This window comes from Homalodisca vitripennis, unplaced genomic scaffold (assembly GCF_021130785.1).
Source record: "Homalodisca vitripennis isolate AUS2020 unplaced genomic scaffold, UT_GWSS_2.1 ScUCBcl_1940;HRSCAF=6197, whole genome shotgun sequence".
NCBI classification, from domain to species: domain Eukaryota; kingdom Metazoa; phylum Arthropoda; class Insecta; order Hemiptera; family Cicadellidae; genus Homalodisca; species Homalodisca vitripennis.
Window position 1 is genome coordinate 28,120 of NW_025778072.1, and position 23,059 is coordinate 51,178.

Sequence of the window (23,059 nt, forward strand, 5' to 3'; positions counted from 1 at the left end):
AATCTAGTTAATTTACATAAATGATCATCATAACCTCCTGTACGATATTACTGAAACTATTGCCACATTAATTAGACAAATCCATTCACAAAATGCAATGCCTCACTTGAGTCTTTACATCTCCAAAGAACATTCTTCAGTCTATTTCAGTTTTTATTACACAAACTTTTACTTAGTTGAAAAAAAGATGATGTAACGTGATAATTATAACATAATAACAGCCTAGATGCCCTGAACTATCGATAGAATGAAAGAAGAGTTCACTCATTGAAAGTAAGAATATAGTAACTCACATGAAAATGATCTAGAATATTCTCACGCCAAATCTTTGGCACATAAAAAATGTTGTGATTGTGTAATTGATTGAAAAGACTTTTCATACAATTTCATCCAAGAGTTTCATGCAAAAAAGACCGCTAAAATGACCATAAAAATGACAGCTAAAAAAAAAAAAAAAAAAAAAAAAAAAAAAAATCACTTGAGTAAACATGTGTGACAAATAGCTCTTTAACACTTTTACCAAGATACTACATTAGTATATTACAATACATTAGTTGATTTATGTATTAGTTACATTATGTAATAGCCAGCCGTATGAATGGTTCCATAAAAAAATACACAAATTTCTGCAAAGGAAAACATACACTAGAAGAATATTATAAAACATTACAAATGTACAGAGATTAACCATAAAAATTGACATACAGTTTTTACTTTTAAATTACAATTTACGAATAAAAGAATTAGTTTTTTATTTTATAAAAACATAGAAACCAGTATAAATGTAAAACTTAATTTAGCTTTTAGTGTTTATTTAAAATGTTTTATACAAACAGAAATTAGTGGAAACCCTTATAGTGCCAGGCCAAATCAAGTCATTTCTAAGAAAGCCAAGTGCCAGTCATTTCTAAGAATGCCGGGAATTTTCCACCCACTACTACTGAAGGATGCCAGGCATATTTCAGCAGTTTTACAACGTTTTACTGAAAAAATTGTTAAAGTTATAAATAATGAGTTATTTTCCTAAATTTTTACCTATAAGCAGAAAAATAAATTTCCTTAATAAAAACTATAAAAGAAATCTTATTTTTGATTGTAGTATACTTAAATTAAAAAAATATAAATATTTCCTTACAATATATTTTTTTTTCAGTTTCACATGAGAAAAAAATATTTCACTATAAAACACAATATCACTTAAAAGAGAAAATGAAACTGAATTCAAACATAATACGTTTTGATTAATATTTTATAAACTTTAAAAGTTACGTTGATTTTTAGAAAACTATATATTAACTGTTTTTGTGGTATCATACTAAGTTTGAAACTAAAGAGGTAATTAATCTTAAAATATTGCAATACATATTTCCTTTCTTGTAATCTGGTTTATTCTAATTGTTTATATATACAAATAAATTTATAATACGTTAAAAAATTATAACAGTAGAATATTTTCTGTGAATGTCCATATACAGACGTTGGCATTGTTTGCAACGTCCATATATACAAACACTGGCATTTCTTGGTAATTTTTCAAAATTCCATACATTGGCACTAAAAGGGTTAAATTGTACATTTCATACAGTGTGCTATTGATAACGGAACTTATTATTCTGCCCAATGAAGGGTTAAAATTAAATGTTTACATCAACACAGTTGGTTACATGTAACACGATTTTTCTCTAATCCCTTGCAGAAATTGTATAGGTTTTAACTGATGATATAAAAACATAATATAAAATGGTTTTCCACTTTCATTTCCATACCTGGTTTTGATCTGGTTAGTATCAGATGGAGTCATTATATATCTCTTGATTTAATGATCAATTTTTAAAATACATAAGAAATGTCAACATTTTCAAGCAACTAATGGTTTTGAGAGTAAAAGGTCAAGGGTTGAGATTCTTCATTTTAGAAAGCATCTATTAAATTGTTTATAAACGAACAACTATACACAGACAAAATGTGTAAATGTCATACATTTGTTATTCTTGTATATTTAATATAAAATGGTTCACTCTTCAATTTTTAAAATAGTTTTCTGCCTGATGAGACCATTCTACTGTTTTCCAGACCCTGTTTTAATTTTAGGATCAGGTGGAGACTAAGGAGACAACTTAGCACAATGACTTAAGATTACTTATAACAGAACAGACAAACCAAAGCAGGATAATTCCGCATTATCAATAACCAAAATTCAACCAACTAGCAACTGATAAAAAAAACTGACAATACTTTTGTTGAAGTAAAAAATCCACCACTCAAGCGTGTAATAAAGAACACAAAGCCGTCTCACGAGTTTGAAAATAACAATGATATTTGGCCAATTAGATATTCACCAGTCGGGAGTGATAATCTCCAGGATAATCGGAGATGTTGGTGTATCACTTGTTCTTCATCAGTATAGTCCTCCTTGTCATCCGACCCAAGAACATTCCCATGATGAACACCATTCCTACGAAAGAGAGAGTCACCAGCATGAAGTATCTTCTCGATGGTGAATGCGATACTTGGGCCAAAAGTTCACCCACATTCTCAGGTTGATTTTTTATCTGGAAATCAAAATAAATTATCTCAATTTTTAATCCTTAAATTAACCTAAAATATAATTCTACACCATTTAACCCTTTTAGGACCAGCTGTTGTTATATCACCAGCAAGTTTTAAAAAGCGTTAGAGCCAACAAGCGATATCGTACTTTTCTGCTACAGACCAGCCATTGACGTTTCACAACTTCAGTATTTTTAGTTTTCACTACTGTTTTGCGGAATATGTCACTGAAATATTTATGGTATTCACCATTTATAACAACTACACAAATGCTGTTTCGTCTTTCTTTGCATTTAATATAATAATAAGACGTCAAACAACGATATAAATACTGTGATAGTGTAAGGTATCCTTTTAGAATAGTATTATATTCTATCCTTGAATCTAAACAAACCCAAAAAGGTAATTTTTCTTTCATATTTTAATTGTCTGCATTATTGATATGTTTGATGTGTATTTACGAGGCATGTTTTTAAAGTACCGTTTTGATATAAAAAAATCAACAAGTAAATTTTTCAAACAAAACTTTATTTACCTGAGAGAGCATTCTTTCATCTACTTCTCTACATAATTTCCATTATTATTAAGGCACTTGTCGTATCTTGGGACCAGCTTTTGTATGCCGTCGTCAAAGAAGCTTGCCGCCAGACTGGACAACCACTGTTGCACAGACGTTTTTACTTCTTCATCATTGGAATGACGCTTCCCCTTCAAATGTGTCTTCAAGTGCAGAAATAAATGGTAGTCGCTAGGTGCTAGATCGGGACTGTATGGAGGATGGTCCAATTGTTCCCAGCTAAATGAAGTGATGAGCTCTTGTGTTCGATTTGCTGAATGTGGACGAGCATTACCGTGGAGCAAAACGACGCCTGCACTCAGCATGCCACACCTTTTGTTTTGAATTGCGCTGCACGCAGTTTTTTTAAAGTTTCACAGTACGCGGCTGCATTAATCGTTTTTACCGCGAGGCAGAGAATTGACCAACAACACACCCTGTCTGTCCCAAAAGACAGTGCATATGATTTTCTGGGCAGAAATTGTTTGCTTGAATTTGACTTTCATAGGGGATGTTGAATGCCGCCATTCCATTGACTGTTGTTTTGATTCAGGTGTAACGTAGGCTACTCACGTTTCATCGCCTGTAACTATATGGCTTAAAAAATCATCGCCCTCGTTTCTGTAACGCTCGAGAAAGCCCAATGCACTGCCCAATTGTTTGGTTTTGTGCTCATCATTCAACATTTTCGGTACCCACCGTGAACACAGTTTCCGATAATTTAAACGTTGGGACACAATTTCGTAGAGAACACTTATTGATACAGCAGAAAATGTTTCAGCTAAGGACGAAATTGTGAACCGTCTGTTCTCTTTCACTTTACAGTCCACTTTTTGAATGAGATCATCGGTAATGACTGAAGGTCGCCCACTTCGTTTCTCATCATGAACGTTTGTGCGGCCATCTTTGAAGGCCCTAACCCATTTCCGCACCATCCCTTCACTCATAATGTTTTCACCATAAATTTCACTGATTTGACGATGAATATCAATTGCTTTTAAGCCTTTAGCACAGAGAAAACGAATCACAGCACGCACTTCACAGTTGGCGGGATTCTGGATAGTCGGCGGCATTTTAAAATCATGTAAACAAACGAAGACTCGATCAAACGGCGTCGTAATGGCGTCTGGGGCTTCCCAACTGATGTAGCTACACTAAGCGCATGTGCTAAACGGCAACTGCAGCGCTGCGGTGGCGTAATTTAAAAACGGTACTTACTTTAAAAACATGCCTCATATTAATAAAACACCATATTAAATTTTTTTTAATTAACACACTTAAAAAATACAATGTACAGACCATAAAATATTATTATTTAAGGCAATACATTTTTCACATTTTGGTACTAAGAACAGTTTCCTATCCTTATTGGGCTCTGAGTTATAGGATTTTTAACAACTCTAAGAAATACACTAGTTTATAGACCTATGTAGTTTTGGAACATAATAATTTATGCTCCAAAAGGGGTCCCAAATAATTTATGGTCTCAAAAGGGTTAAATTAAAATCTAGACACATTTTAAATGTCAATAAGACACTTCTTTTTTGCAATAAAATTTGAATTTGGTGAGTTTATCACCATGTTTTATGAATAATTTACTTACTTACATAATTAACCTTATATTTTAGAATTTGACAGCTGAAGAAGAGAGAATACATCAGTCCTCGAAACCTTGTGTTTCTTTTATAACAACACATATCAATGTGAAAGTCTGTAAGCCTTTTATGATTTCCATACAACATTATCTGAACTTCTGCTGAATCTACATAAAAAAGAAAATAATTTCTTGATTTCTGTACAATAATTTTAGATATCCAAAAATAATTTTTTTACCTATTTATAGTACAAATTGAGAGTTCTTACACTCTGTATGCATCTGTTGTATATTTGAAATACAGTATAACTGCCCCACGGGCTTCCAAACTTCCAATGTTAATCTTACAAGAGTGTTTAGTTTAAAACAGCTGATTACTAAAAAAGGCTCAACCAGTTATTCTCAATCCACTAACCAATTTATTATCAGCTTATTTCTTTACGACGGTGTACACTTGTTAAGTTGTAAAGAAATTTTCTTATAGAAAAAACATCAAATAATATAAACAGATATTGATAAATTCTTTAAAGACAGATAATTCATTTACACTAAAAAAATAGTTTATATAAAAGACGATCCCCAACAACTATTGTTGCCGAACTTGCAGAATTCACCTGCGATCAATAACAAATGTAGGTGACCATTTAAAAACTTTTAACGATATATGTTTTCTTCCAACAGAAATTGATCATCAAAACCTAATCTCTTACTGCTAGTAATAAGCATAAGTATATTTTTATTTTCTATTGTTAATTTAAACACAAATTTTATGCAATAGTAAAAGATTGATTTTAACTAATACATGGTAGGATTGTGCAACACCTCATGTCACGTTAACAGGCTTCGCTGAGGCCAGTTTGTTCTCAGGATATCATGGGGACAGACAGATAGACAGAAATGAATTTTTCCAAGCCTTTAAGTTATAGACTTTGCTCAGATTGAGCCAACAACATGAAGTAAACTGCAACTTATGATAAAACTGACACTAAAAACTAAATACTCACCTCCTCATCAGCGTTTTTGAACATTTCCACTCTTTGTTGGAGCATTTTTTGACAGTCTGATTGCAAATATTTGTGTTCTGATAGAGCATTCAGAAGGCACTGTATATCTGCAAAATAAAGTTTTGTGATTTAACAACTTGTTTAATGAGCTGCACAACATCTTATGACAGAACATCAATATAGTGGGATACTGTAGGTTGCAGTAATGTGTGTGTGTGTATATATATATATATATATATATCTAATATATATACAACCGCATGTGTAACTGACTGACTCACTCACGTATACTAATTCTAACCTACTTCCAGATGAGTTAGAGACTTGAAATTTGGTACACAGATAGCTTTCCACGTGTAACCACCAGGAAAATCCCGAAAAGTGAGAATTTTTCATTTTCAACCCCTCAAAAAAATTCCCAAAAAAATCGCGCATTCTTCACCCCTGCAGGCATTTTTTGTAAGCCCGATAGCGGGCGAAACCGTTGGAGCTAGCTCGGATCTGACGGAAAATTCATGGTCAGGAATGAAGTGAACTACAAAAAAAAGGTCTAATGACTTTTTGCTCTATCTTCCATGGTTAAGCGACAAAACGCTCGAAACATTTGAAATTCCAGAGATTTTTTCGATAAAAATAATGTTTCAAGCCCGATAGCGGCCGAAACCGTTGGTCGTAGCTCAAATCTGATTGACCCATCAAATTAGCAAATTGCGCGATCTACAGAAAAGGTCCAGTAATCTTTTGCCCTATCTCGATTGGTTTGGCCGAAAAACGTGATTATGTACAATTTTGTTGTAACTTTTTACGCGAAACTTTTGTTTTTTGGGGTCGATAGCGGCGAAACCATTGGTCGGAGGTCAAAATAAGACTAACGTTTTTATTTAGGAAATAAGATGACCTACAAAAAAGGTCCAGTGACTTTTTACTATATTTCCCTTAGTTTGACCGCAAAACGCGATTAAGTGAAAATATTGGACATCTTCGCCTAAAAATTTACATTCCGGGCTTGATAGCGGCTAAACGGTTGGTCGTAACTCAAAACAAATTTTAAACGGGATTTAGGAAATCACGTGATCTACAGAAAAGGTTCAGTGACTTCGGGAGTTGGCTGAGCGTTAGCTAAGCGTCAATAGTAGATAGGGACAGAGGAATATTTATTATGTTCGCAGACACAATACCCTCTAAAAAAGGCCCAAGTGTGTCATTAACCCCCGGTAATATTAACCCCCCCCCGGGGATTTCCTGGTATGACCTGATAACCTCCTGTACATTCAACCCCCTGATGTGTTAACCCCCCTGGTAACATTAAACCCCCCCAGGGAATTTCCTGCCATGACCTCATGTCCGAATTTTACCAGTCACCAAATCTCTTAAACCCCCCCCCCTGGGAAGATCCTGGTATGACCAGATAACCCCCTGGAGACTTATCCCCCGGTAACGTTAACCCCCCCTGGGAATTTGTTCATATGACCAGACAATATCCTGACGAAATTAAACCACCTCTTGTCTTAACCTCCTTAACATTAATCACCCACCCAGGGAATTTCTCGCCTTGACTAGATAGTCTCCTGGTGATATTAAACCCCCTGTTCGACTTAAAATACTGCCTTGAGGTCGGTTTTTATTATGTTTTTACTAAACAATTCAAGATAGCTGACCCGTGCAGACTTTTCTCCCGAGCTCATTTCTGGCTAAACCATAGGTCGTAGATCAGATCTGAGGGCACAATCGAAAGACAAAATTAAATTTCCAACAAAAAAGGTCCAGTCACTTTTTGTCGTATCTCTAACGGTTTAACCGCAAAATGCCCTCAAAGTCAAAAGTTTTTACGAATCCGGAAAAAAAATCTATGAAAAAGGTCAATTTTTAAATCCCTTGTCATTTACTTAATGTCCGGACTTAACCAGTCACCGAATTCCGCTTATCCCCGAATTTGCAAGCGTTTACTTTGGGGGCCTGGGGGCGTAGCCCCCAGCGAGCCGAAGGCGAGTATATATATATATATACACGAGGTGTGATGATCAAAAAGTTCCAGGACTTTTTATATACTATGGGAATGCAATGTCTCACAGTGATGCGGTTGGCAGCATTGTATTCCCTGACTCAACGTAATACAGCTGTGTTTGCAGATCAATCATAACATCACTGAAAGTAACATTAGCACAGTTTGTTTGAGATTAGTTTTATAGAGTATGGCTATTTTTTTGTTTAATGAAAATGAATGTGAAAGAAGAGCAACGTGTTTGTGTGAAGTTTTGTGTGAAACTGAACAAAACGTTTTCTGAAACCTTTTTGATGTTACAAGAGGCCTTTGGTAAAGAATGTCTAAGCCGATCATGCTGCCATCAGTGGTTGTAGAGGTTTAAAGATGGTCGAACATCCATAGACGACGATGCTCATTCCGGACGCCCTTCAACGTCAATCAATGATGACAATGTTGCTACAGTGAATGCTCTCGTTCGATCAGAACGTCGACTAACAATCCGTGAAATGGCAGAAGAGTGTAACATTTCATTTGGGTCATGTCAGGAAATTTTAACTGAAAAACTTCAAATGCGTCGTGTTGCAGCAAAGTTTGTGCCAAAACTGTTGACTGAAGACCAAAAACAACACCGAATTCATGTTTCTGAGGAACTTCTTCAAAAGGCAAATGACGACGAAAGCTTCTTGGATCATGTCATTACGGGAGACGAGACATGGGTTTTTGGTTACGATGTGGAAACAAAAGCCCAATCATCACAATGAACATCAAAAGGCTCTCCAAGACCCAAGAAAGCACGTCAAGTCAAATCAAATGTGAAGGTCATGCTTACGGTTTTCTTTGACTGTAAAGGTGTCGTCTACTATGAATTCCTTCCACAAGGTCAAACAATTAATCGTTTTGTTTATCTTGAAACCCTCAGAAAATTGCGTAATGCTGTGAGAAGAAAGAGACCTGAGCTGTGGCAAAGTTGTGATTGGGCCCTTCACCATGACAATGCTCCTGTTCACTCTGCATTAGTTATCCGTGACTTTTGTGTAAAAAACGCAATGACTGTCATTCCTCAGCCCCCCTACTCACCTGACCTGGCTCCAGCAGACTTTTTTCTCTTCCCGAAGCTCAAGAGACCCCTGAAAGGACGAAGATTTCAAACAGTTGATGAAATTAAAGAAAAAACGACGGAGCTGCTAAACACCTTTACAAAAGAAGAGTTTTCTGGGGCCTTTGATCAGTGGAAACACCGGTGGGAAAAGTGTGTAGTTTCCCAAGGGGAGTACTTTGAAGGAGACAAATTCGAATAACCTGTATGTTGTATGAATAAATGTATAAAAATTCAGTCCTGGAACTTTTTGATCACACCTCGTATATATATCAAATCTATACACCTTACACCACTTAATGTGATTAAAAACTAATGGGAAGCATTCAGAAGAAGCAATAAAAGAATCACTCTAGGCGGTGGCTGTGATGTTGTCTGAGATATAAAGCACTTCCAACTGTGCATGAATAATTAACATTCTTTTTTGAACGACAAACCTATTTATTTATTTTTGAAAAGTATAAACTTCAAATGTACATTTTATTCTTGTGTAAATTTGAGTTTTTTTGGAAAGTGGAATGCTTTGAATATAAGTCAATGCTAATGTATAAAGAGTGTCTACTCATACACAATAACAAATTAAACATTGTTATTAGTGATAATTTTTTGTTCAGAAAATGCTGTTTTTGAGTGTGCTCTTTCATGATCACTGTATGGAATATACATACATTGAAATAATACAATGTTTGAATAATTTAGGTGGGCCAAGTTTAGTGACACTGTCTATAAATTTATGAGGGTCCTCACATTATAAATTTTACTAACTCACTTCTACCCCATTCCTCCCTCTCAAGAGAGGAGATAGGAAAGGGGAGAGTGAGGAGAAGCGGAATGCAAAGGGAAGAGAGGGAGTGGAGTGGTGCAGCAGAATGTGAGAATATCTCATAATGTATAAATTATATACATCCAAATTATAAAAATTACAGCTAGAGAGAGTAGTTTTTTATTTAATATCCAACTAAAATAGGTCCATCAGTTATTTACTTATGAAAAAAGGTGGATTAAACAATAATCTCAAAGTTTAATTATTTATTTTCTGTCATAAATACTTTTAAAAAGAGGTGCAACTTAATGAAGGTTTAAATTTCTAAATATATTGTTTGATCTTGCCCGAAAAGCTGTTCTGAGAGCAATGCTTGGGGCAAACTTTAGAGAGAGCTGCCGACCGCTATTTAAAAATTTTAAAATACTCACACTACCAGGATTATATACTTTTGTATTGTTGAACTTAATCCATAAAAATTCAAACACCTTTGACCAATACAAAAATCAGCATAATCACAATAGTAGACACAAAAATCTTCTTGCCTTTCCAATTCACAAAACTTCTTTATTTGAAAAAAGTCCACTGTATATGGGAATTTTCTTATATAATTGTTTACCTTTATCACCTTTAAAAGTGCTTAAAAATAATAATTTTCAAAATAGTATCAAAATCCTCCTCATAGAAAAAACTTATTACAGTGTAAATGAAATACTGAAAGATTTTTCAAACAATAAGTAAAACAGTAACTAATCAATTTAAAAATCCCAATTATTTATTATTACACCATATCATCCTATCAGGCTATGTAAAATAACGATGATTTTGTTCTTCTTTATAGACATAATACAATATAGACAATATATGCAGTACATACTGCAACGCTTGTATTTTAGTTATACTTTTAAAAAACCTTGACCTGCACCAGTTTGTATCACTTGTGTAATTATTCAAATGCCAATGTGCAATAAATACTTTGAATTTGAATCTTGAAGTGAACTCACTAAATTTGGAAACAAATAAGGACTAGTAGTAATTACATTAATTCTTTGTGTATTCAATATAAACTATCCCATTACAACACAATAACTATACAACTTACGTCGTCCTGCGCCTTGTTCGATGTCGAAGCAGAACTTTCGCAGATCCAGGGAGCAGGTCTTGTGCAAGATGGGGTCCACGTGTATGTCAGCTCTGGCCTCCTCTATGAGCCCTGCGACCTCCAGCTTACATGCTCTGCTGGTGATGTGACCCTGGAGAAGGGCCACCTTCAGGCATTCTTCTGTTCCCCCTTTGCCATCGTCCTTGTCTTGGCACAGCCTGTTGATCTGGAAGTGTGAGAAAAATTGGAGAACACTTTCGTAAAATCAGGAATATCTATATCTGGTTTGAATGGAGGGGTCTGTGGCCAAGATACGAGTAGATTGGAGAAACATGGATTTGTAGGGCAGCACAATAACTATGGATATCCAAACCAAAACCTGGATATCCATACCAAAAACCAGATTTCTGTTCCAAAACCTGGATATACATACCAAATCCCGGATATCCCTACCTAAACCCAAAATTACATAAAATTCCACTACAAAACGTTATGAAACCTTTAATAGTCAAATTAAAATTTTGTCTTTGGATTTATTGATACGTAATTGAAATTGTATAATAATATTCTACAGTTGTATAAAAAACTTCCTTTATCTAAATTTACTAATAAATTAAATTAAGTACTTTGTCAAAAAACATATTGTAATGTAAATAAATTCTTCAAAGACAGTTTATGATGAACGAATAATAAAAATATATCTTTAAAGAAATTGTAAAATGGGTTTAAGTCTTAAATTTAATCAATGTGTTTTATAACGTTTTTATATCAATAAAATGTATTAACCCTTCGTACGCGTTAAGCGGTATATATCGCCGATCGTAATTTCCCCGTAGCGCGCTAAGCGGTATAATTCGCGGTATCTCTTAACAACGTATTATAAACATTTAAGTTCCACGAAATGCCGTCAGAATGTGCATGAGTGCTTCTTTTGTCTTCCATTGTGATATTGGTGGAGCGTGACACATCAAAACAGCTGTCGTCAGTCACAACATCTGATTTTTGTTGGCCGTGACCGCCTGCGTGCGCACTCGGCCTGCCGTCTCTACGCTCGGAGCGGGTACACTCGCTTTTGAAAACAACAGCTGAACGTGCATTGTTTGTTTAGTAACTTAACAGTGGAAAGACTCACTTTATGAAAAAAAGGAAAAGCTAGGTGCGTCGTGTGTTTGAAGAGAGTACTGAGGAAAGAAACCATTTATCTTTGCAAGACATGCAATTCCAAGCCTGCTGTCCATCGGGATGACTGTTTTGAAGTCTACCACAGTCAAGCTCAATTCTAACTGTGCAATGTTCTAACTGTTTTGTGCCTTCTAATTTAATTTTTAACAGTGTACCAAATCCAAATTATTTTGTTTTAAACTAATATGCATCAAGTCTTAAAAAATTAAATAAAAAATTGAAATTACTTGAAAACTGTTATTATATATTTATGTAAATAATAAAAATAATTTTTTAACATAACATGTGTTTTTATATAGTATTTAACCAATATGTTCAATAAAAAAATAAACTTTAGAAAAAATATAAAAATAAAAAATAAAAAAAAATTTAATTAAGCGTAACAGTAGATTTTTCTACTGATTATTTAGCGTACCAAGGGTTAAAAGTAATGTTTTAGAATATGCTTTAGTTATGTAGTTTAAATCATTGACTATGTACCAGTTTTTTAAATTACATTTTGATAACAGAAAACATATTGTACAATAAATATTTGTCTACTGTCAATAAAAAAACACAATTTATGGGTAAAATGTAGATAGTTGTCTTTTTTATATATAATTTGAAATTATATCCCATTTTGGGCAATTCCTATTTAAGAAGGCGTTATCTTGAAATTTTGAATAACCAAAAAGTAACTCCAGTTCACTTAGAAATATTCTCCGTTTTCATTTTCTACCAACAATAAATAAAAAAAATAGCACAGAGAATGGATTTTTCTATGATTCTGTATTGTCAAATTCTACTTCTCAATGGTATAAATGTGATGACCAACGCATCCTCAAATTACTGAGTTCACTTTTATGTGACATTAGTGCATCCATGGTTAAATTATACATTAACATTAATGGTTGGCTCTTCAACACTATTGCTTGTATTTACGAGGTAAGAGTACACCACACCATGTGTAACAGGCTTCTCTGGGATTGCATGAAATATTACAATTCTATAGCTACATGTGTTACTATATGATATGATATTACTCAGTTTGTTTAAAAATTTATCTAATATGAGATTTTCTTGTTACAATCATGGCTAACCATAACACAAATGTAAATATTTTCGCTAACTTATATAGAAATAAAACTTTATCCATAGGTCAGTTCATTTTTAGATAACGTGCAGACAAGATAAATTAAATTTTGTCAGTCCCTTAAGTAATAAACTTTGCTAATGCTCAGCCACTTACGGACATCAAAACTTACTGTACAGATGGCGTGAGTACTGGCATACCTACAACATTACTACTAAGCACAGTGTAAACATTTCATCAACTTATAAATACATTTTCAACTTAATATGTAATAAAAACACCTTAAATTAATTATGTTGAGGATTTTATTGGGTCTCCATAAAACCCAATAGTTATCTCTAAATACATACACCAATAAATTTACCTCCTCTTGGCACAAACTCCGAAGTAAAGGATTCAACTTGTAGTCCAATGCAGCTTCTCGTAGTACATTCGCCATTTGAACTTCACACTCACTTCGCAGCTTACCCTCTCTGAATTTCACCTAAAAGTAAGTTAAAACAGAAAATATTAATTTTGCTAATGTTTATTTTATTAATATATCTCTATTAACAAACTAATATGCTGTATATGAGTTCAAACATTTTATTCTTCGATAATTAAACACACCATTTTACATAGCTCTGTCATTGTGGGAAGGATTGATTCAATATTGTAGAGGGGAGGGACTAAACTCAACATAGGACAAAACCACTCATTGTTAGTCAACCAGTTCGTCCTAAAAGGACTTTTGTGCTTGCTTCCGGAGTGATAGGATTTTTAAAATGAATAAGGTCGTAGTAGGGGCTACATGTTGAGATCCAATGAGAAGGGTAGTGGGTCTCTTATTTTAGTCATATCACCTTGGAAGAAGGGAGGGGTATGGATAAGGGTGATGACTTTCCCCAGGAGTACCTGACCAGTTGTTTTCAGCAGTTTGTAGAACTGCAGGAACATTAAACTGGTTGGGTTCATCGTACACTTCCGGGTTGCGCAAAAGGCCTTTGAGGCTTCAGTGCATGGTAATAGGCTGCCCTTAGAAGAAGAGGGGAAGTTACGCTAGCATTATCCTATAACACTAAGGGAGCCCCATCCACTCCAACAGTCATCCTCCACAGTAGACTTGATGTATCGTTCAACACTTCAGTATCTCAACATTTGTGGTATACCACACTATTGCTCAGGTCAAAACGAATTTATTTTACCATATGAACATGGGTCTCCGATGCTTAGTTTCCCACCTGTCTGTCTGTATGTAGTTTTATTAAAAAATTAATATCTCAAAAATCAATAAACTACATTATACCAAAATTGGCTCAAATGTTTATGTTAACAAGGCCAGTTAATGAAAAAAAATATCATTAAATTATCTTTAGTATTTTCAAAATGTAGGCCATAACAACTTTTAAACTTTTATAAAACAATGAATATCATAAAATCTAATAAATTAAATTATACGGAATTTGCCTCAAATGTTTATGATAAAAAAATATCATGAAATTATCTTTAGTATTTTTAAAATGGTAGCCATTAGATCTTTTAAACTTTAAATAACTTAAAACCCAGCATTACAAGAATAGCAGTTTTTAGAAAATGTTATTAGAAATCTAATGACACCAAACATATTTAAATCGAATAACAAATAACTGATTTAAAGAGTAGATTTACTGTGACAAGACATGGCCCACATTGAGGTTCTCAGACAATAGCCAACAATACAAAAACTGAATAAATGGCAGCTCTCAATGTGGCCCATGTCTTGTCACAGTGAATCTGCTCTAAATCAGTAATTTATTGTTCGATTTAAATCCTTTTACTATCATTAGATTTGTGAAAATCCCTCTAAAACTGTTATTCTTGTATTTCTTGAGAAAAAATGCTAGGGCAATCAGGGGCATACAAAATAATGTTATCTCCAATATGTACAGACCACACAGAGTCAACAGTTTTAACTATGTGAAGGCTTCCTTGCAAGATTATTTAAACTTCAATTATGCAACTATCCGAATCACTTACTTTTGCTTTAAATTCAAATTCAAATGGTTTTTTGTCAGAATACAAACTATGTATATAACAACGTCATATTATAAATAATCTATAGCTTACTTTAAATATCCTTACTTCTTATCACAGTTAAAAATTCATCAACAGTGTACAAACATGAATCTACTAACATTTTCTTTACAACATTTTTAAAATTTGATCTGTTTAATACCTTGATATGATTGGGCAAAGCATTGTAATATTTGATTCCCTGATATCTAAAACTGGCTTGAGTGCTAGCAAAGTTACATTTTGGTACAACTACATTATTTCTATTACGAGTACTATAACTATGAACATCACATTGATTAATAAATAATGATAAATTATCTCTGACATATAACAAAACATTTAATACTTAAATAGACGGCAATGTTAATACACCTAATTTTACAAACAGTGGTTTACAGTGCTCACGACTCTGGACATTACATATAAGCCTGACTGCTCTTTTTTGTAACACAAACAGTTTATTCGCAATCTGAGATTGGCCCCACAAAGTTACTCCATATGTTAAGAAACTATGAATATAGGCATAGTACATAAAAAGCAAGTGTTTAGCAGAAATTGTTCCATTAAGGGATCTTATAAGAAAAATACCTCGGGAAATTCGAGAAGCTACATAATCAATATGAGTTTGCCATTTAAGATTGGATTGTATAAAAATGCCAAGAAACTTAAGACTTAAGTCCTCATTATCACTAGGCCTATTAGAAAAGGTAATATGTAAATCTTGAATTTTTTTATCGTTTACACAGAGCTTATTTGCTGCACACCAATCATCTACAATTGAGGTCTTAACACTAAGTAGCTCATTACATTCGTTCCTCGTTTTTGCGCAGACCTTAAGACCCAAGTCATCAGCAAACAAATACGTACTAACATAATTGTCATTGAGATTAAAAGGCAAGTCATTTATATACAAAATAAATAGAGTAGGTCCTAAAATGGATCCCTGAGGAACACCTAGCTTAACAGGCCTAGTTTCTGACATAGAGCCATTTAAATATACATATTGACACCTATTTGAGAGATATGAGTTAAAAAAACTGACACAAAGTTGACTAAAACCATAAGACCTAAGTTTATTTAATAGAATATGATGATTTACAGTATCAAAGGCTCTGGATAAGTCATAAGATCTGAACTTGACAGATTTTTTTAGTTCCAAACCATCAAAGCAATCATTTATGAAGGACTGGACTGCGCCAATGGTACACCGCTCAGCTCGAAACCCAAATTGACAAGTGCTGAGTAAATTATTGGTTTCGAGATAGCAAACCAACTGCTTATGAACTAGCCGCTCCAACACCTTTGACACTGCTGTAACAATAGTTATAGGCCTATAATTACAAGTTTGGTCCTTTGGACCCCTCTTATGTACTGGAATCACTTTGTTTATCTTTAGTACATCAGGAAAAATACCTGTCCTAACACTTTCATTAAATAAATAAGTTAGAATTTCACAGATTGAGTTGGCAGCCATTTTCAGAATAGGAGCACTTATACCATAACAATCGAGACATGTGCTATTACTTAAACTAAGGATAGCTGCATGAACATCTTCCACTTTAAATTCATTCAGGCAAAAGCTTACTGTAGAGTTCCACTGAGCACAGTGCTTACCAAGGTAGAAAGAATAGTCATTATTGCTAGGTGGAATACTTTTGCAAGTCTCCAAAACTGAGCCAACAAAATATGAATTAAAACTATCAGGTTCCAGTACATGAGATGAGTTAGATGACATACTATTAGCCCTGACTGATTTATTAATAATGCTCCAAGCAGCTTTACTTTTGTTTGTTGCTTTATCAAGTAAAGTGTTATTAAAGTCAAGCTTTGCTTTTTTTTATTTCATTTCTGTAAACATTTTTAAGATTTCTATATTTATTTCTAATATCAATATTTTTCTCATTGCTTGTGTTTTTTATAATATAATAAAGTCTATCAAGCTCCTGCTTTGTCTTATTTAGACCTTCATGATACCAGGCAACATTTACTTGTTTAGATTTAGATTTCTTATTTTTTAAAGGCATAGCACAGTTCAGAGCCAATAAGAACTTTTCTAAAAATAACTTAAACTTAAGGTTAACATTTGACTTAATAACATAAATATCATTCCAATTAGTGAGACCTAGGTAAGACGTAAAAAGTGAGGAGCCCAAAGTAGAAATGGGTCTAACAATAAACATTTGTGGTATAATCCTAGACATTACATTGTCTAAAGTAGCTTTGAAGAGGATGGCCATATGGTCTGAAGCACCAGTGTGAATGACTGTAGATTTTCCCTTATCTTGATGAATAGTCGTCAGCAGATTATCAATACAACTACCCTTTGTTGCATCTCCTCCAAGGGTAGGTCTTGTAACTTCAGCAACAGTAATATTTAGTCCAAAACTGTCAATGAGGTTGAATAGTACTTTGGCCTCTGAGTCATTTCTGTTAAGAAAATTGACATTGAAGTCACCCACAAAGACTATATTACATTTATTATAATGCAGGAAGGACAAAAATGTCATATAACTTATCATAGAATAGTGATAAGTTACCTGCTGGAGATCTATAGAAAGTTACCACTAGAGTTTTCCAAGTTGGCAGCATTATTGCTGCCAATTCACAAACAAGTTCCTCCGAGAAACAAGACAATTTATCATAAAAAACAAATTCAGTTCCTTCCTTAACACAGATAAGCACACCCCCATGAATATGTTTTTCTCTTGCGAAAAAGTCAGCGATAACATAGCCAGGTATCACTAAATTGTTTATATCAGTTGAGGACAACCAGTGTTCTGCAATGCACAGTACATCTGTCTTATATTGACTATTTAAAATATCGATGAGAGGGAGTTTGTTTAGTATACTACACACATTCCAGAACATCAAATTAAAGTTAGGCTGTTCTTCTAAATAACCTGTACATGTTATGGATGGTGGTTTGAGGCGGTTACTGTTAAGTTTTCCGAAGGTGCTAATAAAGGTTGTATTAATTCCAGTTCCTCTGTAGAGTCATCACACCCAGGCGGTAGTGGTTGCTTGGTACTCTCCGCGGCCTTGCAGATTTCCTGCGCCAGCCAAATCTTTCCTATTTGATTTAGGTGCATACCATGCCTTGTATGTAATCTTCTACTTGCCTGACTAGCCCTTACCAGAGTCACATTGCTGACATTATTACTAATACTTAGCAGCTCATTGTTAGTTCTTTTAATTTCTAAATTTACGCACGACCAGTCAGGTAGATCGTACCTAAGAGGCAGGTCAACCAAGATAATTGGTTTTCCACTCATACTGTTTATAGTTTTTGTGATGATGTCAATTGCTGTGTTGGCCTCATTTCTAGATACATCATTTGAGCCGCAGGCAATAACCATGGTGCTATTTTCCTCTAACTTTCCTTCATTTAAATTGATTTCATTCAAAATCTGTTGAGCACGGCCACCAGGTTGTATAAAACTGTACGATTCCAGATCTGATGATTTTTTATTAATGTACCATGCTAGGTCTCTACCATGGCTGTCAGTGCACAAAAACATTTTACGTTTCTTCTTATTCTTTTTTCTAACAACTTCCTTGTCCATAGCTTTACTAGTAGACTCACTGTCATCTTCAACCGCTAGAGGGCCAAATGGGTTGGGAGTTACAAAGTTTGGTGTAGAAACCTGTATTTGAGAATTGCTACAATTTCTAGAATTCTTTTGTTTTGTTTTATTAATAGTAAATATCTGTTCCCCAGTGTAGCGAGCTTGGTTAGTTGAGAGGTCATTATTTTTAGTATTAACTGCACATGTTGTGCTGCTATTATTAGGTGGGAAGCAGTGAAAGCATGGTGGGTTTATGGTATCTTTACTTTTAATACGATTTGTTAAAGTTTCATTTTCCTTTTGCAAGATTTCGGATGCAGCTTCCAACGATTTTATTGAGTTTAACATTTTTGATAATTCATCTTTGTAGATACTGCAGGAAGTGCATTCATAATTTTTAAGTTTGTTTTTCTCTAAATCATAGAACTCTTTGTCATTCTCAGCTTGTAAGATTACTTCAGCAGTTAGTTTCTTTTCAAGAGATAACATTTTATCAACTGATTTTAATTTCTCTTGAACCTCAGTTTCCTTTACAGTGTAAATTTTAGTTAGATTTTTCACCTCTTCCTCCAAATACTTTACTTTATCTTCTAGCTCAAACACATATGCAGATTTCCTATTTTTTAAGTCATGTAACTCTTGCTTCAGACTTTCATTTTCCTGATGAAAAGTATTTTCTAATTCCAAGGCAATGGAAATTGAAAATTCAGGAATGCTATCATCCAGTGAGCCAGGAGTGCTATTTTGTACACAATTTGGGCACTTCCATACCTCCAACTGCTCATCTGTCATATCCCTTACACTGGAGTAAGGCAGACCAAAACATCTAAGATGTATCCATTTTTGACAGATACCCGTACAATAAATTCCTCCTTGTCCTACACTTTTACCACATTTACATTTTTTATTCTGACCTTCCATCTCATCCAATTTGGTCAAATAAGCAACAACAATGCCACAGAGGCTACTCGGTTCACCCCAGTAAGCAATATATACTTAATAAAATAATATAATAAATAGCACTATTTAGTTTAATATAATAAAACAATTTGCGTGTTGAATATTGATAAAATGTAAAGCTGGTCTCAATGGGCAGTGTTCAATAATAACAGTAAAAACAATATAATTGTTTTCAGTCAACAATATTTTCCATAACAGTCCAAGATGTGATTATCAAGTTCTGATAATATCAGGTTGGGTATATGATCTTCCTTTCAATAGCAGTCCACAGATATCAAACTAAAACACTTAATCAAAACAGTACAAAGTTCAGTCTTGAAGGAAGACTGAGTGAGCTCTTATCTGAGAGGGCAAAGGTGAGCTCCTATATCAGAGTGCCAATCGTGATTAATATCTAAGATAATGTTGTAATAACTTGAATTGAAAATTAGGTTTTCCTTTTTTTCTCCATTGATACTAAAATATGAATGAAACAGTACCTGTCATTGATGCACTATCACTTATTACCAACTTAGCTGCAAAAAAAAAACTCACAAAACTGTTAAGAACCCTTCAAAATTGACATATTTAACAGAGCACAAACTAAACAAGACTGGTTCATCTATTTTATCAGTCTTCACTGAACCCTTAGCATTTTAGCACTGTTCCCTATTGTGTACTGGAGCTTGTGTTTTGGATTTATAAGTGGCTGGTTCTGTGAACCTTTCAGAAGTGAAAATGGAGGATCTAATTGAGGAAGTACGTACTAGTGCAGTGATTGGGGACCTATTAGAGCCGATAGACTGTAAAAACATGGCCTATATATCATCGGCCAAACTGTAAGAATAAGTATTAGAGCTATGTTACACACCTTAAGGCATTTGATGACTTTTCCTTGCAGCTCCTGATCTCTAGGCTGGTGGTCCACAATATGGTTACAGAACTTGTCTATGTCCATGCGGCAACCTATGGCCAACAGAGGGTTGAACCTGTAGTCACTCGTCTGCTCTATCATCCGCCGCATCACCAGAAGTCGGCACTTATTGTCAAATGAAACTTCATCCTTGTATTTCTGGAAGGACATTACAAGTTGTCAGGATAACTAAAAAAACTCATGAGTTTCATCTTTCAATAGTTAGATATAGAATAGCTATATTGGCTTTATTAATTATAATTAACGCATTAACCGCTTACCACGGTACCCATCTCGTGACGGCCGACGTGGTACCAAAACGCTGACGGGACGGTAACGTGATGACGAGATACGTTATTAAATATTTGTTTAAACATTAGTATGGTCTCAAATAATAAAGTTTATGTTTTAAAACTAAAACAAAATAACATGTGCTATACATATAAATATGTATTAACCCAATAGAAATGAGTGTGATCCATATCCTTGCGCTTTTTGTGTGTTTACTAGGATTTGTGTAAGGAGAACACATGTCACATTTTACAAAAATCTAAGTGAAATTGAAAAAATTAAGATAAATCAATGAAATAAAATTTTCTACTTAAACAAAATAGTAAAATTCCTATAAAACTACACCAAATATCATATATTATAACTGTTTTTTGCACTAAAAACAATTTCTTGCTTTCAAAATTTACAAAAAAGAAATAATTTTTTAAATATTCTCATAATGAAAAAAAACCTTATGTTAATTACAGTATATTATAACCGGTTTCATTAGCAAAAAACAATAGCTCAGTTAACCAAATAGCAACACAATTGAATGTTTTGTGAGAGTTTTGCTAAACTCTTGCATTTTTTGCATATTTAATTGATTTGTACATGGAGGTTAGGCGCAAGAATGTTGAGTGGCTAATGGGTTAATTCTTTGTCATCATTAATTGTGCAAACAGAAATTTAAAGTACTAAATATATTGACAGTACCATGCTTAATTATTTACAAAACATTTTTTTAAACAACCACATCAAATATACTCAAAGGAATCTAGATGATTATCATACCTGAGATATGGTCTTTATATAGTAATTTAAAGACAACCCCATAAAACAGATACTTTAACTGCTATTAGTTTTAAGTCTAATATGAAAGAGTACCTAAAAGAAAATGGAATAGAGCTTAGGGAGAGGATCTTGCAGAATGCATAGTACAGCTCATTAGCAGTGAAGTGCCACCTGCATTGTCAATCTGACTTGCTGTGTTTGTCCATAGTCATTGTTTTTGCTAGTGCTATTTTTTTCTCTCTTTCTTTTATCATATGAACATCATATGTTTTTTTTTTATCATATGTTACATATGAACAATGTGTAGTCATGAAGTATAGCTTTCTGCTTGGTAAAAAACATTGCTGAAACAGTTTTACTATTGAAAATAGTTTAAAAAAGATGTTTTCTCATTTTAAAAATTTGGATATTTCAACTGAAATTAAACCTGAATCAACAAATGTAAAATGTGTAGTTTAGAGTATTTTTAAGGACATACAATTGTTTTGCAAAGAAAATTATATATAGCTTTAAAAGTTATTTCACTTTTTTGGATACTACTTTTTATTAAGAAAAATCACAAATGATCAGAAAATTGGTGTTCCCAACATTCAAATCCTCATTAAATGCAATTTCTTTCCAATTTATCCACTATATAAAATTGAATTACTTGCTGTTAATAATAAATATACGCTTCTATAACATAAATAATTCACAAAATATAAGTAACAAGTTTATTTTATTCCTTTTTAATGTAGACTAGCTATTGGATTGCATTTTATATTTTCTAGTTTGTAGATCAATTCCAGCAAAGAGAGTATCGTATTCTTTCTGAATAAAACAATACTAGCTGAATGTCTTATTATCCTTTATTACTGTATCTTTAAGATGTAAACACAATTATTAATGGTAATTTCACCTAAAGCTCTATAAGGTAAAAAAGCTCTGAAATATCTTCTATAAACTACTTTTATAATTTAAACAAACTATAAATGTCAAGTAAAATAAAAAGCAGCGAATAAAATTATTTAAATTAGTGGATTAAAAAAAATAAATAAAAATCTGGACAGTCACCTTTAGACACATGAGAGCCTGAGATTTATCGTACTGCTGACAAAAGAGTCGGATCATAGGCTTGCAGGTCAAGAGCAATGTATAATCTGTGGAGCTGTCAGTCAAGTCTTGAAGCTCAATGAAAAATACCTTCTGGTGGCAAGTTGCACTTAGGTTCTTTTTCTTCTCTTCTAAACACTCCAAAACCTAAGTGACAATAAATTAATTAAGTTATTATCGAGTTGAACACACATGACAAAGGAATAGTTTTATCACATTTGGACAATAGCTAAACTCTTACAAGTTAAGTAAGATTTGCCTTTGCCCAACACTATCTTTTGTAGTGTTATGCAAATTGTAAAATACAAAATTAAATCCGAACATATACTTTCAAAATTGAATGTTAAATAGTTAAAATACTTTTAAAATGCTGAAAGTAGTTGTAACACATTTTATAACACATGAAAGGATTTTAATGATGTTTAAACCCATTGAAACAATATTTTAATAAATTTTATTTTTATTTATAATTCTATTTAATTTTTATTTAACCCCATACTGTTAGAATCTATAATTTCTAATCAAATAGTCGATATTGTAGAAAATCTCT

At 33.5% G+C, this 23,059-nt stretch overlaps 1 protein-coding gene across 1 annotated transcript; it reads right to left on the minus strand.

Moving 5' to 3' along the window:
* Nucleotides 1-1,117: 1,117 nt before the first annotated feature.
* On the minus strand, nt 1,118-22,657 carry LOC124371758 (Golgi apparatus protein 1-like). Its single transcript, XM_046830097.1, has 6 exons — nt 22,471-22,657; nt 20,314-20,514; nt 13,268-13,387; nt 10,650-10,875; nt 5,705-5,811; nt 1,118-2,552 (listed from the first exon to the last, which is right to left on the minus strand). The coding sequence occupies exons 1-6, from the start codon at nt 22,525-22,527 to the stop codon at nt 2,385-2,387; spliced, it is 879 nt and encodes a 292-aa protein (XP_046686053.1). The 5' UTR covers nt 22,528-22,657; the 3' UTR covers nt 1,118-2,384.
* Nucleotides 22,658-23,059: the final 402 nt, after the last annotated feature.